We start from the raw sequence: 23,426 nt of genomic DNA, 5'->3' as shown, positions 1-23,426 counted from the left end.
GTATCACTTTTGAGTATTGAAAGCGCTGAAGAGATTCATAGGAAGCATGTGTATAAACAATTATAGCAACCTTTCAATTTAAAAATCAATGGAACAAGTATCCAAATTACATTGTAAACTAAAAATATAAACTAAGATACAAAACATTGCTCTATGAATCTTGTCTGTGTTTCTATAAAATACATAATGCTACCAAGCTGATATGGCTATCACTGGCTTTTACATTTTAGAATCTTCAAATTTGAGTTTATTATTTCTGCTCACTAAATAAATATTCTGCTCACTAGATAAGTATTTTCACATCTAGTCTATAAAAAAAATGAAGTTCTGACCACACTTCCAGCAACAAGGAAAATACAGCTGGGATGAAAGGGTGACTCATAACAGTGAGCCAAAGTTAAGCCCAGACGTGTCCTTTACTGCTATTTATTTAAGAAACAGCTCACAAGGGAGGCAAGCCCCAGAATAATATTAAGGATTCAGCCCAATGTCCAGTTTAAAACACTTTGTATCCAAACCAAAATTATTCTGCCTTGACAGCAAGATGGGAAATCTAACTGCTTAAATATCCTCAGCTGAGGGGAGAGGAGGCCCAAACAGATTACCAAGCCAAGTCATATAAACATGACTATAGCCAATTACAACATACCAAAACATTGTTCACAGGGAGAATGACACAGCCTCTCCCAAGCAGACTCCATTTCAAAATATAATAAATCACTCATATACCTGTGTGTATTCTCACGTGATTCTTATAATTAGTTGCACTGGCAAAAGCTCTCCCACATCCTGGCTCTGTACAGTAATAAGGCCTTTCTCCTGTGTGTGTCCTGATGTGAACCTTTCTAATATTAGATGTTGTGAATGACCTGCCACATCCTTCAAAGGGACACTTAAAAGGCCTTTCACCTGAAAAAGAAGACAATAAAAAGTTCACACGCAAAGGTTATAAAAGAATTAAAATCCTAAGTTACACTTAGAGTTGAATGTAGGAACCTAAAGCTACCTAATTTTATCTTTGAGATCCTCAATCAGAAATACCATGAACACGCCACTGTGGAGTGTTCTTGTTTAGCCAAAATGAACAAAATTCAGGAAAATCATACAGTCTGTAAGCTAAATTATAAAGCATTTAGATTAATATTTTAACATGTATAGAACAGACCCAGTTGCTTGGATTAGCTTGCACACTGCCCATAATCCAGCAACTATTTAAACCTCCCCAATTCGTATATGTATTACCCAAACCAAGTGTATCATACCATTGACATTTGACAATTGTTAATTCTTCAAATGAAAAAAACACCGTAATGATTTAACATATAACCAGGATAAACATGGATTAGTAAAACTTGTTATAGAAAGCACTTAACCTTAAAAAAGAGCAAACTTTCTAAAGAGAAGCAGCCCCAGAGCAAAGCAAATCACAAATACAGGTTCTTCTAGAGTAAGTCTTTTTGTGAAATACAAGTTTAAGCGCAACAATTTACATCACTGCACCAAAGCATTTAACTGTGAACAGCAGACAAGGCCAAGCAATAATACTCCAGTAACCCTGACCTTTCAGATCCATCAAAGCACACAGAGAAGGAAAACAAGGGGGGTTAAATTTGGAGACCTTCGAGCCACTGACAGGCTGTTCTGGGGTAATTTCCCACTTCTAGAGCCAAGTACATTCCACACACTGTGCTGCTTACCAAAGAGCAGAATCTGAGAGCGAGAGCAGACCACCACTACCGATACAACAATAGGTACTTAAAAATAAAAGAACAAGTCCTGATAGAGAGTAATACCACGAAAGTCCAAAGCAGTTAGCTCCTTGGCAGAGGAAACTACTATTCACTCCTTCGGACAGCTGTTTTGGGAAGGTTTTCCAACTTCCTGCCAAGGCAGTGTGTATTCCCCGTACACCTCAGTGTTGTGTTACCATGGCTCCCCTAATCCTTGCTTTAGCCAGGACCCCGAACACGTCGGAAAGCAGCAGAGCCAACCCCACCCAGCAACAGACCCTGCGCTACAAACAGGACACATCCTCTGAAACAATTCCCGCAGGAATGTCACCAGACCGGTCCCCGAGGGAGCCTTTTCAAATGCTAATGTATTTCCTAGCAAAGCGACCTGTTTCCAGGTGACAGCGAATTCCAACTCCAGAAATACAAAGCCTTGAGCTCCACCCCACTGCAGCAGAGGCGCCGTCCACAGCAGCGCTCCCGATCCCTGTGCCATGGAGAAAGCCAAGGCAAGCATTTGATGGCACTTTAAGCAGGACCTGACTCTACTCACAGAGGGGGAGAAGTCACTTCTGGTTAAAACAGGCAGAAAGTGAAGAAAGTGCTGACCCTGATGTACCTCCTGCAGGAAGGGAAAGGTTTCTGAGCCGTGGGAGGGAGCGGGAGAGCCCAGACCTGCCTCCTGCCCTGCTGCAGCTTGCACAAGGCGAGAGCTGCTCCATCCACCTGCACAAAGCGGGTGCTGCACTTTTCTTCTCATTTAGCTGCCTGGAAACACTCCTAAATCTAAAATGAGACACCTCTGGCTCCTGGTCTGCTGGGAGATTATGATTCTATTACTCATATTGCTCAGGTGGGTAGGTTACATAGGGCTGGCTCAAATCTTTTGTCTCAACTGCTAAACAGAGATTAAATTACCACACACTTTGTGGCCATAACAAAGGGGGAAAAAACAGTCCACAGATAAGAAACCTTTCAGTTCATAGTCTGTACTTGATGCAATGCATATCAACAGTCCTCCTCCAGAGCTGAGATGATACGTGTTCACACTGATGTTTACAAATCAAGACAGCACTAATCCCAACAGATTTTTTTTTTTGTCTGTGGAAGTCCAAAAAAGCAGAAATAACTTAAGGTAATCCTGCGTTTTTACAATTTTTATTGCCTATATTTACATACCATCCCCCATATTTTTTATTTTGAAAAAAATCCAAATTCCTCCCTGCTTTTTTTTTTTTTCTTCTTGACTCACAAACATTCAGACAGGTCAGTGGAAAAGCTTGTCAGTGTTCTAGCAGGGGCATAAATATATTTAATGGAATAGGTTAGTGATAAATTGTTCTTCCTATATTTAGGGGTTGTTTTTCTTGAAGATCACAGGCACAAAGGAGACATTGTGCAGTCTTGTTTACATGTGTGTGCATCCACAGAGTTTTGCAGGGTGCAGCGTGTGCTGTCTAGAATTTGTGGTCTGGCTTTCAATGTAATGTTTTAGAAAAAATGTAAGATTTTATTTTTTATGCCTTTGCAAGTTTTAGTAGCTGTTGGTTTTCTATGACATTTTTGTTTTTCTGCTGGAAGAAGAGATGGGAAATGAGGATAACAAGCTCAGAATATCAACCTTCATGAAGCTGGCATGCGAGTTATATTAAAGCACCAAAACTGAGGAACACTGAAGCCATTTCCAAAAGACAAGACAGATTATTGAGGAAAAGTTCCTTGTTCTGTTACAGCTGCAGATGAAACTGTAAAGGCAACGAGTGACTCAGTGACAATGTAAGTGAGGCACTGCTAAAAGTTAGTGCATTTGCAATAGCAGTGTGAATGCTTTAGCTCTTTTTCCAAGAAAAGCATGCTGGATTTAATGCTTACCATGCTGAAATGCTGCTGAGCTCACTGGGCTTCAGAAAGAGAATATACACAGGCTGATTTTGTCAGTGTAAAGTCACAGAATGAGGAAAGACAAAAAACTAAAGATCCACCTAGTGAATTAACAAAAATGTGTGCTGCTGGTACCTGTGTGGGTTCGAATGTGCTTCTGCAGGTCTCCAGAAGTCTTGAAGGATTTGGTACAGTTCTCCTCTGTGCACCGATAGGGTTTCTCCCCGGTGTGTGTGCGCACGTGGCTTTTTAACCCGTACCCTGGGAGCAGAAAGGATGTTAGCATGGCACCAGCACTAAATCAGGATACTCATCAACCATCACCAGCAAAAGCTGGGTTTGCCACTCCAGTCAGGAATGCTGAGGAGTGAAATGTACTCGTTCATTCCTTGATTTTTTTAAAAATTATTTCATTTATTTCCATACTTCTCCTTCCCTTCAGAAGGATAAACTGCAATTATGTGGACAAATATTAATTCTGCCTTCTGAAGAAGCCATACACTCTGCATTCCATCTAGTTTTTACCTCTTACCACTACTGTCATCAAATTGACATTTAATTGTTTGCTCATAGGAAAAGCAATAACCACAAATGAAGTCAGCAGTAAAAGCACATATACAGATACTAACCAAGAGCAGTCCTAAACACTCATTCTCTTTAAGATTATTTTTAGGAACCCATCATCATCAAAAACTCTACCAGTCTAAAGTGAACTTTGCATCAGGCCCTCTATAAATTATTTTGCAATAAGCATTTAACCAAGATATTCCTTTCAGCACTTCCATGAAAAGATAATGACTAAAGAAGCCTGAAACAGCCATTTTAGAAAATGAACCTGAATTTCACTTGTATCCACAAGTGATGCATAAATTTGTACAAAATAAAGTCTGTAAGAAAATGACATCTGCTTTAATTTCAGTGAGTTCTCTCCAAAACAGCTGAAATTCCTGTTCTTAATGTTTTTAAAAGCATGAAGCATGTTAACCAAGCTGAGCATTAATTCACATTTACATCTAAAATAAACTCAATTTCATGACCCAACCCAGGAGAGTTCTTAACATTCAAACCAAAGAGTACTCAGTACTTAACTTTGTCCAAGGCAAGGATTGTTGAACTACAATAGTACAATGGCTCTGATCAAAAATACAGTATTTATAAACAAACAGGTGTTTATAATCAGTGTGTTGCAAAAGAAGAGTATTTAATTACATAGTTTTGAAATCTCTTTACAAACACTATGCAATTAAACTTAGGTGCAACCCTTTAAAAGTGTGGTTGTTTACCTTTTGACTTTTTGCATCAGTATTTATTTTGCTCATTTCTATCCAAAGCAATTGTAGCAAATGTATTAGATTAGATGAAGCTATTTCACAAATACCTTATTTAAAAAAAAACAGAGCCTAACTTCTCTATGCATGATACTAATTTACATTCCAAGCAAAAGAATGAAATTTGAAACAAGTTTTGCTCTTCCCCTTTCTTCCATGTTTCATTCTTATTAATTGTATTTTGCACAATCAAATTCAATCTCAGGGAGAGCATCATTATGAGCAGAATAACCTGTACAAATGGAGAGTTCACTTAATGACAGATGTCACTCTGATAGAAATTCAATAAAGAACACTTAAACAAGCATCTTCCATAAAAGTTCCTTTCAAATTTAGACCAGAAGATCAGGAATCTGCCCCTAGCCTACAGGTTCAGCTTTCTATTATCACCTCATTTAACTTTTGCTATTAGTTTAATGGTAAGAAATGCCTATTTTTTAACATTTAGTTTGACTGTAGATGACAGATGAAGAGGGAAGTGTTGAGTGCTTCACCTCCTACCCCCTTCAATAAGAGTTAAATCCTCTGCCCTTTATATTGCTACATTAGCTTAAAAAGAGACTTTTTTCCCCACTCATCCCAACCAACTTAGTAGTGAAAAAAGGCAATATTAAAACTTACTTTATTCACAGACAAACACTAACAAGCAGGAGGAGCTAGTCTGCACAAGAGTACCTGTTGCAAAGGCTTTGCCACATCCAGGATGTTCACACTGGTATGGTCTGTCTCCTGTGTGAGACCTTTCATGCACCTGTTGACATCCATACATTGACTTAATGAAATGCTGTATCTGGTTACTTCAGCAGAGAAACAGTTCATTCTCAAAGCCAACATATTTTATTTATCTTACCAAGATTCACACTGAAGTGTCTGTTTATATATATCAGTGATGAAAAAATAATGAAATATGGTGACAACATTTTCCCTAAAACTAAAGATGTCTCTTTGCAAGGTCTAACCTGATCCTGTCAGTCAGTTTGGCACGAAACACTGCTGTAAGTACATGCAGAGTTGCTGTCATACACTACATTAAAGACAGGAGGTAAATATGCCTCAGAGTCCACTCTCTATCTGATTTTTGACTCTACTGAATGCTTCCAATGATGCTCTTATATCGCATGAAACCTCTACAGCAAGGACATCATTTTAGCAAGTAACTCAAAGCCAGCCACTCACTGACTCCTGTGGTCAGAGACAAGGCAGCACTGTGAGCAGGTTACCTCATCAGCAAGGGATTGTGCCAGCCTCAGCTGGAACGTGAGCAGCCCTATACCATTTACCATTCAGTAATTCCTTTACATAATTTACAAAAAGGAAGAGAATTAAGAGGTTGCCATCTGTGAAGAAAAGATGGGCCAGATTTTCACTTTGAATTTTTCAAGAGTCTCACTTTGTACTATGATGGTATTTTGAAATATTTCAAAATCTGGAATTTTTGCATGATCATACATGTAAAGTTAATAAAGCAAATGCTGGATTCCAGAATTTCTGTGACATTGCTGGTGGGAACAACCTCACCATGCTGGCAATATAGCAGCTGAACATGATCCCAGAACATTAAGTAAACTCAGCTGAGCGCCACCAATTACTGTAAAATCAATTCAAAACAGCCCCATTGCAACTGGCTCCCTCTCAATTTCTATTACTTTTAACCACATCTTTCCAAAAAGATCATATCTACAAAGTAGCAAAGCACATTTTACATCTCATCACCTTAAGATGATGAGCTGTTGTGTACAGTTTTCCACAGCCATCATAATCACAGCGAAAGGCTTTCTCTCCAGTCTGTTGAGATTTTGCAGTCACTCTTGTTCCATGTCCTTGCAAGACAATCTTAAGTGGAAGAGAAAAAGAATTTTAAAAACCCCAACCACATACTAAAAAAAAACAAAATGGATCAGAGAAGTTACATACTTCATTTTGCTATCAAGCCAGAGCTGATTCTGACAGTTTCTTTTGTTTCTCTTTGCTTTGCTATGCCATGTATTTCCGAGTCCTCAATAAATAAACTAAAAATAAATAACTGAAAATCATGATGGAAACTGTAAAATATGTTTACTTGTACCTAGCAAATATAAAAACTTGCAGTAAATAGTCAAATAACAAAGACAAATGATTTATAATCACAGTGGTAAAATGACCAAATTAGTAGACAGACAAGTGTTAGATTATATCTGAGGTGCTAGATCTGTTCCTAAGAGAAATTAGTTATAAATCAGACCACCTTCAAATATAAGTTCATGGAAAGGCCAAACATTAATTAAATATCTCTAGAATGAGCATTTTTTAAAAATGAAGGAGAGCATTTTGCACTTTGTCTGCCTTGCATGTATTTTGATCACGCTAATTGGAGCATTGTAAGTTAGGTTCTACTCTCCCTTGTGGCATGACAACAGAAAAATGTACAGCACAGTTTGAGGAGGCACCTGAAACCCCTTGTACAGGCTCCTTCATACACTGATATGCAAGAAACTTGAAAAAAACCTGACCTTCATACAGACACAACACAGAGGCAGCAGCCCAAACATCAGCACTTCCATACAGCTCTGTGCAAAGCAATCAAGACTGTTTTATACAGTCTATCCTTTCAAATCATCCCCCTTTTGTTACAGATCCCATTCTATTCCAAACTGTCAAAAGAACATTTCACAGGATAGATAAGGAGAAAATACTCTCAGCATAAAATAGTGTCAGCTGCAGCAGGTTGCTCACAGCCATATCCAAATGGGTTCTGAATATCTCTAAGGATGGAGGCTCCTGGAGTCTGCTCCCAAAGTTCACATTCTCAACATCTTTTGGCAACTGAGGCTCTGCAAAGTGGCTCACTTTGCTCAGTAACCTGCTCAGATTGCCTGTTGCCATCTCTGAACTCCAGAAAGCTCCTCATGTGCCCTGTTGTGATGCCCTTCTGCAGACACTGAGGATGTTAAAATTCCCCATGAGGATGTGAGCCTGTGAGCACGAGGCTTGCTCCTGTTATCTGAAGAAGGCTTCATCATCACCTTGTGTACAGTCACCACCTCAGACCCACACTGGTCTGAGCCACCTCCCATGCCAAAGCCCTGTGCAGTCCTGCAGCTCCCACTGCCCTCCTTCCCCACGTGGCCCTTTTAAAGAGCCTGGATCCATCACCACAGCACTTCAGCCATCTGAGCCCTCCCACCACAGCTCCCTACACCACGGGCACTGCAGCCCTGCAACAGCACACAGACCTTTGTTTCCTCTTTCAGAGAAATCACTAACACCTTTCCTACAGATTCTTCAAGAGGATGGAATAACCCATTACCTTCAGACTCTTTGTAAGACTAAAAAAGAAAAGTTCAATACAAAGTTTTTAATCGGCTGAAATGTTCATATCCATCACTTCAGAAAATCTCTGGAGCCACAGAGAAAAACAACCTCCTGGATCAAGAAACCATTACTGATACTCTTGTTTAACCTAGGACAGCATGAATCACAGAAACCACTTCAGTACATTAAGGATCATGAAGAATACACTTGGTTGAGCACCTGTACTGAAGCACTAATTTTTTTTTTTCTATCAGTAAACCTACTACTATCTATTTGTATCAGTAACCTATTACTATTTCTTTGTTGTTCCAGCATATAAAAATATTCATATAAAAATATGTGTATACTTGCTAAGTTTTGCCATAAAGCTCAAGTATGCCAAAGCTGAAAAGAAAATGAAAACAATTCTGTAATGTGCTAATACCTGCAAAGAAATAACCAGCCATAATCCTACCAATATTAAGATGGATACAAAAACTGGGGAGGAAGCACCTTTCTAACAGTATGGAACTTACTGAGAGGAACTGTGTATTTCAAATATTTTTAAACAGAATTAATAAATAAATAAAATTTAACCTCCTTATTTTTTAAGAGATCACAAATGCATCCTGATCTCAGAGAGGTAACACAGGAGAAAAACAAAGACCTTGGATCAGATTTTTCTACTGCACACATAAAAGCAGAATCATATAACTGGAGTGTGTATTATGAACAGATGGGTAGACAGGTTTGAAAGGAAATAGTGAGATATCCATTTGGGCACACAGACTCTTTTGTTTTCCCATGTAGAAATCACAAAGAGGTTTTATGCTTTTTTTCTTTGCTGAAACACCTAACTAACCACATGCAAGTCTGAGTGACTGCTTAGCAGTGTGACATCTGTTCTGTTCCCTGTGGACTTAAAAAGTTTATAAATATACACCTATTTAATTCTACATCTAAATATAAGACTATTTTATATATTATATATTAATACATGTGAATACAGAATGAGTTACAAGTAGATATCTACTTAAATCAAGCTTTAAGAATTAGTTCTATTTGCATACAGAACTGATAGCTGTGGGCCCCTTCAACTGAAGGCCAACTGTAATCACCTTATAAGGGTCAGAATTTGAGACTAAGCCTCACTACCTTTTTGAAATATCAGATCTTGTTTTGTTTGGAACATGCAGTGATCCATAAGATTGGCACATTTCCATACGGCACATATGTTACCATATATGTATAAGATAAAACCACCACATTCAGTTTCCTTTGGGGCTGAGGCCAAAATCAACATTTAGGTGGATACTGATTACAGGTAATTTTGCCTAATAGGTTCTTACTTCAGGTAAAACCAACAACGATTTTATCTTACTCTTCCTTGAATTTTGCCTTTCATTGGAGTTGTATCCCTATTCCAGCATACAAGTGCAAATCCTCTGAATTTCTTAATTTCATTTTCTGGAACATGGTCCAGTACACTAACTAATGCAAGTATTAGTTAATTCTCTCCTTCCACAGTCATTCCACACAGGCAAAGGTAAAGTGTCTGCAGCTTTAAATATTGTGGGATCTAACTTGTAAAACATTAAAAATAGAAAATCTGATCTAACTGTGAGAGGTGAGTCTATAATTATTCCTTTCACAGATGATGCATTTTGATCTTGGAAGAAGACATCTTTCCTCCTTGTCTACTTCATTATTTCTTAAATTAAGCAAAAAGGAGGAAAGGTTTGCCCAGAGAAGCCCCATTCTCAATGCAATGACTTTTCCATTTTTGATTTTGTCATCTGAACATGTGAGCATACAGAAAGTTTTTGTATTATTTTAGGGTTAAGCCCAGAACACATTTTTCTTTGTCTTTTCCTTTAATAAAATACATTATAATGCAAAATACCATTCTCCTTACATAATTTTATGGATCCTAGGGAAAAAAGCTTGAGACTTAGTAAATTAAACCTGTATTTTCCATTACCCTTTGAACTTTTAAATTAATCTTCTAACATTTAAAGGTTTTTACATTTCTGTGTAGCAACAATATGGATCCAGAAGAAGAAATTGAAGTATTTTTCTGTTCTTTAAGCATTCTCTAGGAACAATACTCTTAACTACTGATTACTTATAAAACCTGCTATAAAGGTCAGGGACCCTAACAGGGCAAGTGGAATCAAAATAAGTTATTAAAGAGATAACAGTTCCAGACCTATTCCTGGAGTTGTCTCTCCTAGAAGAATTTTATTAACTGAGACAGCATTTTTCTGCTTTAAATACTATTAAAACTCAGCCCCTTCTCTGGAAAGAACTTCTGAAATATTTACACTCTTATTGAAGAAATACTCAGGTCAGCTTGAAAAATCTTAGAAAGCTAACATATTTTTTAATTACCTTTTAACAGGAAAACCCCCTAGACAACAGTAAGTATTAGATCTTTTACAACTCTTATGACATGATCTTGTACAGAGTGAGATACTATAATCTACAGTTTCTGAAAGGTAGAAGCAAACCACAGTTCATGGCTACAGAACTCCCTATCATGCACTTTGCTGGGCAGAAAAGACAAAAGAAATAAATATATTTAATTATTTTGTATTAAGTACATACCTGCATTTTTTTATCTTGTTCATTTTCACCTATAATTCCTGTGCTACTAACACTGTCATTTCCATCAATAGACACCTGAAAAACAAAGTTGAAATGGGAAAAACATTTACATCAGTTATTTTTATTCATCTGAGAAACAGAGGGTTACAGACAGTTCCTGGGGGTTTATTATTTCATAGCTCTCTAGCTCCCTCTTGGAACATGATTATCCCATAGTACAGGAACTTACATAAAAATCACCACTTGCAACACCTGCATTACAGAACAGGCCAAGTGAACATAGCAAAGTTGTTTTATAACAAGCTAGGAAAGACTGCAAGAACTAAGGATGTTATATTAATAGACTGAAATAAATATTACAATAAACTAATAAACTTAACAATACTGAGTTCTGACAAAAAAAATCCAAACATTTAATTTTATAATAAAGAAACCTCTCTCACTCCTTGTTAAGTAGAATGCACTTGTTTCAAACAGTACAACTGCTTTTTGAATCAAAATACCTAAGACAATGTGTTACATCTCAATTTGAACAAGTCAAATTACAACTAAGCAAGGACTTGGGTATTGCTACATAGGTTTGCTTTTAAAGACAGTCTCCAGAAGGAGAAAGGTATTGCTGTTTCCAAAGAGCTCATAAAAATATTTTAAATACTATTAGATGCTAATGTGAAATTTTTATTTAAATAAAAATGTAATTACCCAGTTTACAAAAAAAAGCACCCCAAACTGTCACAAGCATCAGCTCAAATAACAGCATGTTACTGGTCACTACATAAAGAATTAAAGTGTACTTTGCATAGTTTCCCATTCCTGAATTGTCTCTTTATTAACCACAGGCATTCACAATACTTTCTACATCCACTGTATTCAAGGCTGAACCTGATTCACCTAAGCCTAGTCTAAGTGATTTTATTCTTCTCTAAAGCAGTTTGGCAGGATTCCTCGCTCCCAAGAGCCACAGCAGGCCCCTGGGATCACTGGTGGTTGTGTGAAGCACCTTGCCCAAAGCACCAGCCCCCAGCAGTTTGCTTAGAGACTGGCATGAACTCATCCCACAAGAGCTTTTCACACTCTATAAATTAAACAATTTACTTTTGGGAACTTTGAGCTAAAACAGTAATAAGGAAAGTGCCCAAGCAGAGGCAAATTTGTATTACAAATAAGATTGAAAAGAGTGTCAGAAAACAGGTAATTTTGGGGTGTTTGTTTTGACAGGGAAACATTAGCTATTTGGGGACCTTCTCCCTCAAAATGTTTAAAGGAAGGCAGAAGAATCTGCACAGAAAGGAGACTGGAATTACTTCATCCTGAACTTCCTGTTATTGATAGAGAGAACTGCTGACATAAAATTAAAACTTGTTTTGAATTAGAACAGATTAAAATTTATTTCAAATTAGAACTACTGGAAACAAATTATCCCAACAGAAGGTGTGTGCATGTGTTGAGGCATGCACAAATCCCAGTTACTGTGCTTTGCCAGCAGCTGTGATGGCACAGAAAAGCAGCTTATGGGAGGAAAGTATGTGGTGTAACCTCTTCATCATTTCATCACCTATTCTCACTTCACTGAGAGCAATAACCTTTTCTCCTTGCTTGCTTTAGGAGGATGGTGGCATTGACACAGCCCAAAGTTAGAGGATTCAAGTTAAGTCTGCATGTACTTTGCATGTTGTGCAAAGTGGTACTTTTCCTGCCTCAAGGAGAAGTGAAGGACAATGAAAAGTGTACATGCTCCACCACTTCCACTGAGCTTCTGGGTAGTCTGCTTGGACCTCTTTGTGTGAACTCTGTTATATTCTACACTGATCTTGGGCACCCCACTGATCTTTCTGCTTTCTGCCTGTTGCATAGGACAGGGAAACAAAGAAGAACCACCACTCTCCAAACTCACCTTTTTTATCTTTGCCCTTTAAGTTTCACAAAGAAAGCCTTAAAAGAACCAAACTAAAAAAGACACCCAAATTTAAACTTCTCTTTTGCAGTATTGTATGAATTCTGGAAGGATTCCAGGGCAGATCTTTGAGCTCCTCCTAAAATACTCTCCTTTATGCTAAAGAAAGATTTAGTCTGCCTTCAAATAAAAACACAAGAACACCTACTTTGAGTCAAACTAAAGGCCATAGTACTGCACCATTTCATTTCCAACAGCAGCCAGTAGCAGATGCTGGAGAACACCAAACAAACAGGCCAAGCATGTAGTGGTGCATACCCTATAATATTCGGCCAACCTCCAAGCAATTTGTGGCTTATGAACTTCCTGAACAAGAAGTCACAATAGCCATGGACACATTTTTCTTCCATGAATTAATCTAATTACTCCTTGAATCCAAGGTCACATTAGTGTCCACAATATCCTACAAGCAGTGCTTAACTTTAAGCTGTTTGAAAAAGCATCTTCATTCTTCTTGAACCCATCACATATGAGTTTCACCTGGTGTTTCCCAGTTCTGAAACTGGTGCAGCCAATGACAAGGCACTACTCTTCTTTGGGTTACTTAAAATTTTATAAAATCCTATCATATACTTACCACATGTATTTAATTTCTTCCTGTACCTTTCTCAAGGTGTTGGAAACACCAGCTATGAAAAGCGTACCTTGCCTTACTAAATGTTCATGAACATGGAGAGGAATCACAAAACCACATTCCTTCTTTTAAGAGAAATCCAGGGTTCTGACCACTGAGCTGATATTTGGTTTTGAACATAAACGAGGGGTAGTGCTTGGAAACTCATTTGAACTGACTGTCCCCTAAAGGTTCCAGCAGTACCATTCAGAATAAGGCACTGACATGAAAGTTTAAAGAAAACAATTTTACCTAAACAAACACACAAATGCACTGCAGAAAACAAATTCACATTACAGAATTAAAAAACCCATATTGAGTTAAATAGGATGAAAATGTAAATTTATTTGCATTTCTTCTGTTTCTTTGTCACCTTCTCAAAACTGGAACTTACAGAAATTATTATTAATATAGCTGCTGGTTAAGAAGGGCAAAGTTGTGACTGATTTAATCTAAATGAAATAATACCTGTGGAATGTAGAAAAGCATGTGATTACAGCTCAACTAACACCTTTTATTTCATGAAGTGTTAAAGCACAGCATCACAACACAATCTCACTGCCTGTCTTAGGATCTCTCAATTCTAACAGACAGAAGCATAATGGAAAGAACAGTGAATAAGCTATTTAATTATCCTAATTGGCCTCCCAAATTTTGACAACTCTTGGTGACATTAAGAGGACAGACTTTAAAATATATTCTGCTCTTTCTCCAGAGCAATACAAGTACTGATGGCAATTATCCAGCAACTGGGACACTGCTTAACTACAGAGTCATGGAAGTTGCATCACCCACTACCATACTTACATCATGCTTTACAGAAATCCAGTAAAGTGAACAATATGAATTTTGTGATCCTACTGCATTTTTACTATTGAAAATATGGATCAAACAAATTTTTTTCTGAACTGTCTGATTGTCTTTTCTACACTTCATACCATGCCCTTGTTCACTACACTGGCCATATTCTTCACATTCAGGAAAAAAATTAATCCAACAATACTGCCTGAACAAGAATAATTCAGCTTTGTTCTTCTTTCCAAACAGTGCCCTTTAAGAGACTCCTTTGCAATGCTATAGGACAGAGAAGATTATCATTTGGTTGTCTAAATGGCTTTCTAAATCATACTCCAGTTCAGTGTTGAATCTTTTCTCCTTTTTATGCAACACTATGCACCAGGGCTGCTCATGACAGTGAAGCACTGTCATGACAATTTGGTGTTCTCTCTTCTAGGAGTCTGAGACTCTCCCAGTTAAAATTTCAGTTCCTAAACAACAATTGCCTTGTTGTTTAATATATAATATTAATTATATACATTAAAACATGATGGATAGAGCAAATGCCTTGCAGAGTACCTTGGCTGCATATTGCTCCAAAGCACTGATGGTGTCAGGGTCGATGGCAGCATCTCCTGTGTGCAGTCCTGCCACTGTGCCATCAGCCTGGATGGCCAAAATGGTGTCTGACTGTGGCATCTGCACCGTGTGGTGGATGTAGGCAGTGGTCCCATCCTCCAGCTGCACAGCTTGCAGAGCACTCTGGTCATAACTGTCTGAGGAATGATATTGCAGAGTGTTAGGATTCTGAAAGGAGCAGCAGTGAGAAATTGCTGCTTCCAGGACATGTCTCCTGAAGTCATAGACACACATATAAAACATATGGGAAATACAGCCACTAGTATATGAGAAATAGAAACACTTAAAATAATACTATGAATAACACATGAATTTGTTTTCAAGACAACACCTCCTATAGTTTTATTTCTACACTTACAAAAGTACAAAAAAATTTATATTGATCTAGCTTTATTTACAAAGGAATTCAGGAACACAAATATGCTTTCCATTTCAAATCCTCTTATAATAAAATGAAAATAATATAGGAGATCTATTGATATCATTACTTCAGGTTCTAGAATTCCTAGATCTCAGATTATAAGAAGAGAATCATGCAAATATACAACAGAAACACAAAATACAAAACTAATTGAAAAAAAATCTATATTACATTCCTCTTATTATTGTTGGTGGTAAAATGTAATTGTCACACTGGTTTAAACAGACTTGAAATATATACTTGATCACCTTTTCCAGATAAGTGTTATTGTTTCCAAGACTAGTGTCATCATCTTCTGCAGAAACAGAAGTTATCATCTAGAATAACTACATTTGCATTCTTGACTGTCACATTTTTTGCCCTACTACCTAAAGATATAAACTCACTTTAATGTGATCCTGGGCTAAAGAAACAGTGAAATACACTGGGTTTGATTACATTTATGACTCTTAGATGAAGCCCAAGTCAAGAACTGAAACAGTCTCATTTCAACAATTTTCGGATGTCAAAATTAAAGCAAGAAGTAATTAACACTGGGAATCCCATTAAGATTATGTTTTTTAGAGTATGCTGTTAAATACTGCTGAAGTATTTTACAAAATACTCTCTAAAAAGTGTCCAACACTGGACAGTGTCTGCTGGACACTGAGGTAACAAATCCCACTTGCCAGAAGAGTTACCTTTTGAGGTGTGATGAATAAAAGCTGTAGTTCCATCTTCCAGCTGAACCGCCTGTCCATCTTCCAGACGCAGGCTCTCCCCTGCTCAGGAGGAACAATTACAGCACTTCAGCAAGAGTTCAAAGAGTCCTTAGATGGAAAGATTAAACACTAAATACCCAGGATTACAAAATACCCAAGATCTCGTTATGATTATTTCCATTAAAATAAGAAATCAAGCTCTTATCATAATGACTGTTAATTACTTAATAGCAATATTTATCAGTAATACATTATTTTATAATATTATTTGTATTATTCCACTCACTGCTTTTAGGCATAGGTACATGTTGAACATAAGCAGCAGAACCATCTTCTAATTGTATCACTTGGCCATCCATCAATTTACCATCTGAAATATACAGAATATTTTAAAGAATTCTAATTATGTAACATATCACAGTTTTAATACACAGTTGATAATTTATAGATTAACATAAATAAAATAAAATATCAACAATAAATAATGTTTGGTAAATAGAAAGCACAGTGTGACCGTACAGAGCTTTTAAAATTCTGGGATTACAAAACCAGAAAAGGTCAGCTGTCCTATCTGTTAGGCAGAATGTTGATATCTGGGTTTGACCCATAAAGATCTCTTCACTTTTGTTTGACTTATGTTCTGAATTTCATTTTTGCGTCTTATTAGTAGCAAAACCAAAACATTTCTTTTATAGTATTACCATAACTTCCCACTGGAATTGGAACTTCAGAAACATTGTACAGCTTTTGCCTGACTTTACAATGCAAAGAGAGAGTTAGAAAGGGAATACCACTTTGGTAGCCACCAGTTTGCAGTCCTCTGCCTACCTTTAGAATTGTGCTGTATGTAAGCAGTGGAGCCATCAGCCAGGGTAACTGCTTGCAAACTCACACCTTCCATGTTTTCCAAGTTGTCACCATCTGTCAGGGAAAAGTTCACCTTCACTATAACCAGCATGGAACCCTAGCAATCTCAGCTGAAAGACTTCCATAAATTATTACATCCCCTCAAAGCACATTGCTTTGACAAATAAGAAGAGCATGTTGCTCTCACTTGCTTTCTAAGCCTGGGACACGTACTAGAGTCAGATACTCTAGATTTTGCTCTGTAAACATGACAGCTAAATGTTATTTTCCTTAACTAAAAAAAATAGTGTCACTGAATAAATAACTACAAAGCTGAGGTTTTAGGAGAACTGTGAATTAAATCACCAGAGCCAACAGTGAAATAACAACACACATATTGAAAATTTTGTTTTCTACAAACTACTTGTCATTAATACAAGTAATTTGTAGATTTAGATTAAAATGCAGATTTAGGAAAGAGTTTGTAATCATGTAAAATCGTAACAAAGATGCCAGGAAACACCAAGTTTAAGCCAATTTCAAGTCATAAATCTATTTTAAAACTCAACTTGCTTAATACATACTTAGATATCAACTGAGTTTACAAAGTATAAAACAGTAAGACTATACAGAGAATAAAGTCAAATTTTATATTTAATGTATTTTTGGTACATTTACACTTCTACTATCTTAATTAAAAATTAATTTTCATCCAGAATTAAATTACTGAATTAAATCAATCTCAATTAACTGTTTTCTGTTGCACTTTTAATTCAGAATACACAACATGAATTTTAGTGTTTTATCTGAGTTTCAAAGAGAAAAGACATAATAATGTAGAAGTATTTTAACCTGAAGGGTCACCTTGCACAGCAACAGCTTCTGTTAGACACAGAGTGACGTGCTGGGCCTCCATTCCTCCTCCAGAAAATTCCGTCATTCCCTGAGAGTCTCGATTTATCTGAGCTAATAACATTGTCTACCTAGAAAAAAAGTATTCAAAAACCAGAAAATTGAAATACAGAACCAGTACTACATAATCCCTGTTTAATGTGATTTTTATACAGCTGCTACAAATATTTTATGCTATGTTTTCTATAAAATAGATGCAAAAAATGATTGATTTATCTGGAAAATACTTTGAAGGAATAAGAGTTATCTGAAATAGATAAGTATTTAACTGTATTTAACAACTAATTTAGACATTAAGTACTTCAGGTAGCAGTTATTTATATAAAGTGCATCAACCACATTTAAATTTCAGTTAAACATAAGTAATTTAACCAATATACAAAGACTAGTGGTGGTAATGACAGTACAGGTAATACCTGTTTGTCCCCAGAATTGAAATAAAGCTGACAATTCACCCATAGTCACCCATGACAACAGTAGGGCTTTATCTGTATAAATCAAAGATCTCTCCAGTGGCAGTAAGAGGTTTAAGAACAATGACACACTGCAAAAGGCTAACTGAACAATTCAACTACTTGCCTAGATTTTCCAGAAAGGTTTCTGTTTAAACAAAAACCAACCAACCAAAACAAAACAATCTGTCCTTTAAAATAATGAAGTATCCCACGATAAAATTTGTTAATTAGACAAAAGGCCAGTGATTAGGGAGTGACTGCTGTATCTCACAGAACCAGATAGAGCCATCCCTTTGCATACTCACATTTTTACCCAGGCATGTTTTAATATGGGAGATCACATCACAGTTTTTAATCCTAGTGTGGTTCTATGACCTGCTGGTTTATAATTCAAGGCTGAGAAGAATAATCTAGTGGGTTTAATTTATTTATGAGTACCTTTATAAATATATTTAGCTATTTTTATCTCTACAGTCCACAAATCTGTTCTTGAATAAGCAATTCGTCAACACCCTCAAAGACCATTGAGAAAATTGTACTTTTCTCAAAACTAAGGAGAACAAAATTAGACCATAGAGGTACTCCAGTGTGCCTTCAGTATTTAAAAAAGTTGCCACACTAATTTAGTAGTTGAAAATTATACCCAAGCAGTATTTTCCAAATACATCCAAGTGTATACACAATACTTTGCACACACTTGGATGTATACATCCAATACTTTTTCCTAGAGCTGCAGGCTCAGTTTTTATTTCCAGTTAATGGAACAGATACAGATTAACAAAGGAAGTGGAAAGCAAGGGTACCTTTGGCAAAGTTTTAAACCCTCCTGTATTTTTCATATGTTAGATTGAAGATCATACAAAACCCCCTAAATTATTACTAATGATCAGTGCATAATTCTATAAGAAATATGCCTTCCAAGATTAATGTCCTCATAATTTCTCTCTGGAACATTAAGGAAATTAAAATACTGGTTTGCAATAAGGTATCTGAACCTTGAACAACTGGCATAAAAAAGATACAATGAAGAGAGAAACCAAAATACAATTTAAAATAAATGGGTGTGAGGGGATTTTTTTTGGGATCCAAGAGAAGACGGGTAATTCTTGCCAACATGCTTTTCAGGAAAAGGAGCTTTTACAGAAAATTAGGCCTCTAAAAGAGATGTAATACACATGAAAAGGAGAAGCCATCCAGACTAAATTGCATTTATATAGATGTCTCTGAAGAAAATTAAATAGGAAAATTTGTTTGGATGCTATAATCTAAGAGATAAAGAATTGTATGAGGATATAGGAGATCCTGAGTTCAACCTCTTCCTCTGCCATGTCCATGACTGTGAGTTTGGAAAAGTAGTTTCTTTTCCTACCACTCATTTATCATCCCCCATCTCAAAATAGGCAGAAAACTTTTACATAGGAAGCAGTTTGCTCACAAACAAAAAATCAGTCATGATGTAGCCACAGAGTCAGCCTAAGCAGGCTGAAGCAAAGCAGCCCGGCATTCATGTACTCTGCAGCAAATAAGATTAAAGAACTGTTGCAGCTTAAAAAAAAACCCCAACAAAACAAAACAAACCACCACCAACAAATCTAGCAACAAAAGGAGTTTTATCCAGCCCCGTTTGCAAGGGCTGCTTTTCTGGAGGTGCTACCAGCTTGTAGCAAGTTAACTATTTCTGGTACTATATGCTAGTGGTACCCAGAGGCTGGCTCTCCTCTGACTGCTAACAGAGGTCTGTATTGGCAGCATTTTCCATGCTCAGTTTTCAGGACACCTCATGGAAGCAGGCTGCAAAACAGCTACACTATTGCACACAGCAGAGAAGAAAGGCTTCACAAGACAAGTGTTTACTGGAACTAGAGAATGAAACAATTCCAGCAGAGTGGACCTCAAAGGCCTTTCAGCTCGGGTCTACTCGAGGAGTATTCCCTCTCTTAGACAAAGTGTCTTTGGAGATCCCCAGCACCTTTAATACCATCTTCCTTCCTGCAGAACTCATGGCTCTTCTCCCACCTTCGGGCAGCAGCGAGGGAGCCAGTCCATGCAGACAGCTGCAGAGTTCTGAGAGTCAGAGCAGAACGAATGGCTTCAGGGCTGAGTAGCTACTTTGGAAGAGAAATAAATCTCATGCCAGATACATTCAGGGCTGCAGGAGCAATAGTATTTGTTTAAATTGTTTCACAGTGTTTGTTACTGTAACATGGCTGTCCACTCACACACTGAAAACAGTTGAACAGAACTGCTGCACACAGAGCAATGGCTACAACTTTGCTCTCTTCCAGAGGATCTGGACAATCATACAACCTCACATAAGAACCCAGCAACAATGCAGCCTATTCCTCCCAGTTCCAGCTCCTTTCAATGGTCACTTCCAGCATATCCTTTTCTCAATCCTCTGTCCTTCCACTAAGTTCCTTAGCCCCAGCTCCATCCCTTCTCCTTGTACCAATTTTCTTCTTCAGTCCTATCGCCATACTAAATTTTCAGGACATGCCTCTTCCCAACCATAATCCCATCCTTCTTGTCAGAATAATACAAAATACTTCCATGCCCACACCAACTCCTTCTGCAACCAGTCTCCAAGCCTTCTCTTGCTGCTGCTCTGTTTATGACCCCCTCACACCCTTCCTTCCTCTCTGTGTCACCAGTTCATGTTCAGACCCACCTTGGAACTACATCTCCCACCAGAGGCTGGAGCACTGGGCTCCTCCCAACCACCAGCCCCAGCTTTCACTCCCTCTGCAGGGACACAGCAGCTTTGCTCTGCCACTCTGTTGTGCAGGGAAGAGAGCCCTCAGCCAAAAGGGGATGGGCTGCTCCCAGCCAGGCTCTCTTCTTTCTCACTGGAGAACACTGACTAGCCAGACAGGGCTGGGAAGATGCAGGAAGGAAGGATGCAGAGTCGGCCTGTATTGCAGAGAAAAGGGTCAATCCATCAGAGATAATGATGCCACAGTGTCACTTGGTAGGAGTGATCAAATACAGGAACAAATTGCCAAGACGGGTAAGGACTCTCCATCCTTGTAGAGGTTCGAAACAACTTCACACAGCCCTGGGCAAATGAGACTTGCTTTCATCAAGCCTGAACCAGAGAACTTCCGAAAGTCCTTCTAACTTAATTTGCTCTCTGGTAATCATTTCAATAATGCATACATCCACAACAGCATCACCTTGCTGTTCATGTATCATCCACCCTGCACATCTACTCTAACATTTTTTGCTTTGCTTTTTCAAAACCAGTTGGTTTTCATCAAACTCAAATCTCTTCCTTGCCTCTACTTCAGTCACTTCCTTCAATTTCCATCAAATTTGTCTCCATAATTTTTTCCATCTAAATCTCACCAGCTTCTTTCCCTAATCCATATAATTGCTTTTATTCCCCTGCATTTGCATCAGTAAGCTTTTTTCTTTAAATCTGTCTGCCAGGAGTTTTGTCAATAAAAATCTAGGAGAGACTTCCTTTACCCACTTCAAATATTGCAGCTCATTTGTTAAAAGCAGCTGAAAGTAACTATTTTTAGGAAAAAGCCAGGAACCCTGGGGTGGAGCCTACGTAGCAGCTCGGCAAGATTGACACACGTGGATTCTGCTTCATCTCAAGAGCTGTCTCACAGAAAAGACCAGCCCAGGCTCAGTCACGAAGTATTCACTGAAGTGAAAACTTGAGAGTTGACTTTGTGAACTCTCGCAAATCTTCACAGATCATACGCAAGTTGCAACTGTCAATTTCCACAGGCACATCAATGACGATATCTGGGCAGACTTGCACAAGGACAGTAACGGATCTTGCATTCCTGAAATGATTAGTCACCAAAACATGTCTATGGTATCCATGCAGAGAAAATGTTACCATTCTTTTAGATGGTTCCAACACTTCTCACAAAAAATCAGCCTGAGGCAAAAAAAATTTTAACAGAAAATCTCTGAACTGGTGTGACCACAGGCAGCCACCCCCCCTCTAGCACTGATCTCTTGAACAGCCATCCAGCAGGACCACAGAGGTGCAAGCTCTTATTAAAAAAAAACAAAACACACACACACACACAAAAAAACCAAACAAACAACAAAAAAAAAACCCACACCAAACCAACCACCACCCCCTGCAAATTATCTGAAGAGAAAAAAATACTCCCAGACACACATTAAATTCTGAACACTTGGAAATCAAAGGCATGTGAGAGGGGAAAGGATGGTTAAAAATAAAAGATTTTTTCATGAAGAGTTCATCAAGTTACCTATCTAGAGAGCACCTCCTGTTGTTTTTCTTCCACTAACACTCAAACAAATAGTATTTTCTGAGTGCTATCACTTGTTTTGGAGAAAAGATGCAATGTTAGAAGAAAGGTTTTTTTGTAAACTCAATCTAGCAACTGGAAACAGGAATCTCCACTAAAAACTAGGAATCAAGCAACTAAAAAACAGCAGGTGGGATTCAGGCAACTGAGAAGCAAGGGAAGAGCTGGCAAAGGGCATGGCTGCTCTGGAGCAGAAAGAGGGTTTGGGGCACTTGGCAACTCCAGCGGCTGAGAGGACAGAATGAGGAGAGCCCAGTGGGGCTGGAAAATAGCAGGAATTCCTCATTTAAAGAATAACTGTACTGCTGGACAAAGGAAAATTCCTGCAGTGACAGTAGCAGAAACTCCCTAGAGAGACAAAGATGATGCTTCGAGGATGATTAATGGGAAATGGAATAAAGTTTGTAATAGCAGGCACAGAAGAAAATTTACTGTTACAAAATACAAACTTAGAATGTGCACACAAACTGGGGAAGAATGACAGGAAAAAAGCTACTCTAGACATTCAGCAACCTTGTGATTGTTCACTCCCCTCATGCACACAGCACTGAGAAGTTTGAAATAATATGCATTTATTTCATTTGAAAAGAAACATAACTTTTATTTTTAATACACTTCTAAATAATGTACAAAACCTCTGTAATTTTATAAAACTTATAAAAACAGCAAATAAAAACCAATCAAGAAGGGTAATATGGCAAATAATACACAGCCTCACAATAGTGAAACTTTTATTAAGGAATTTTAGAAACCTGTATTTCCATGGTTGACAAAGCTGTATCTCAAAATCAATTCAAGTACGTCCACAGTGTAACAAAATTAAGTTTTTTCCTGAATTAAATACTACCTACCTTAGGGTCCTTTAACAACTGATATGATTGCAAATATCAGTAATTTCACAAAACTAGTCTGGGCAACAAATGTGCGAAAATTCAAAAATAGTACCTACAATTAACAATCTGGTTAAATACACTTCAATTGGTAATTGATATGT

At 37.7% G+C, this 23,426-nt stretch overlaps 1 protein-coding gene across 2 annotated transcripts in view; it reads right to left on the bottom strand.

Moving 5' to 3' along the window:
* ZNF143 (zinc finger protein 143) overlaps positions 1-23,426 on the bottom strand; it is a 38,118-nt gene that overhangs the window by 8,247 nt on the left and 6,445 nt on the right. Inside the window, exons 2-11 of one of the 2 annotated variants that reach the window (XM_021529476.3) lie at positions 17,620-17,750; positions 16,750-16,842; positions 16,208-16,291; positions 15,901-15,981; positions 14,740-14,936; positions 10,817-10,891; positions 6,653-6,772; positions 5,615-5,690; positions 3,747-3,872; positions 730-909 (exon numbers count right to left, since the gene is read on the bottom strand). In XM_021529476.3, the coding sequence (XP_021385151.1) occupies positions 730-909; positions 3,747-3,872; positions 5,615-5,690; positions 6,653-6,772; positions 10,817-10,891; positions 14,740-14,936; positions 15,901-15,981; positions 16,208-16,291; positions 16,750-16,842; positions 17,620-17,743 (1,156 nt within the window). In that variant the 5' untranslated portion in view covers positions 17,744-17,750. The remainder of the gene's footprint in view (positions 1-729; positions 910-3,746; positions 3,873-5,614; positions 5,691-6,652; positions 6,773-10,816; positions 10,892-14,739; positions 14,937-15,900; positions 15,982-16,207; positions 16,292-16,749; positions 16,843-17,619; positions 17,751-23,426) is intronic. The other variant, XM_021529477.3, reaches the window with a different exon arrangement.

Source organism: Lonchura striata, chromosome 6 (assembly GCF_046129695.1).
Source record: "Lonchura striata isolate bLonStr1 chromosome 6, bLonStr1.mat, whole genome shotgun sequence".
In the NCBI taxonomy this organism is placed as follows: Eukaryota; Metazoa; Chordata; class Aves; order Passeriformes; family Estrildidae; genus Lonchura; species Lonchura striata.
This window is presented reverse-complemented; position numbering and strand designations above follow the sequence as displayed.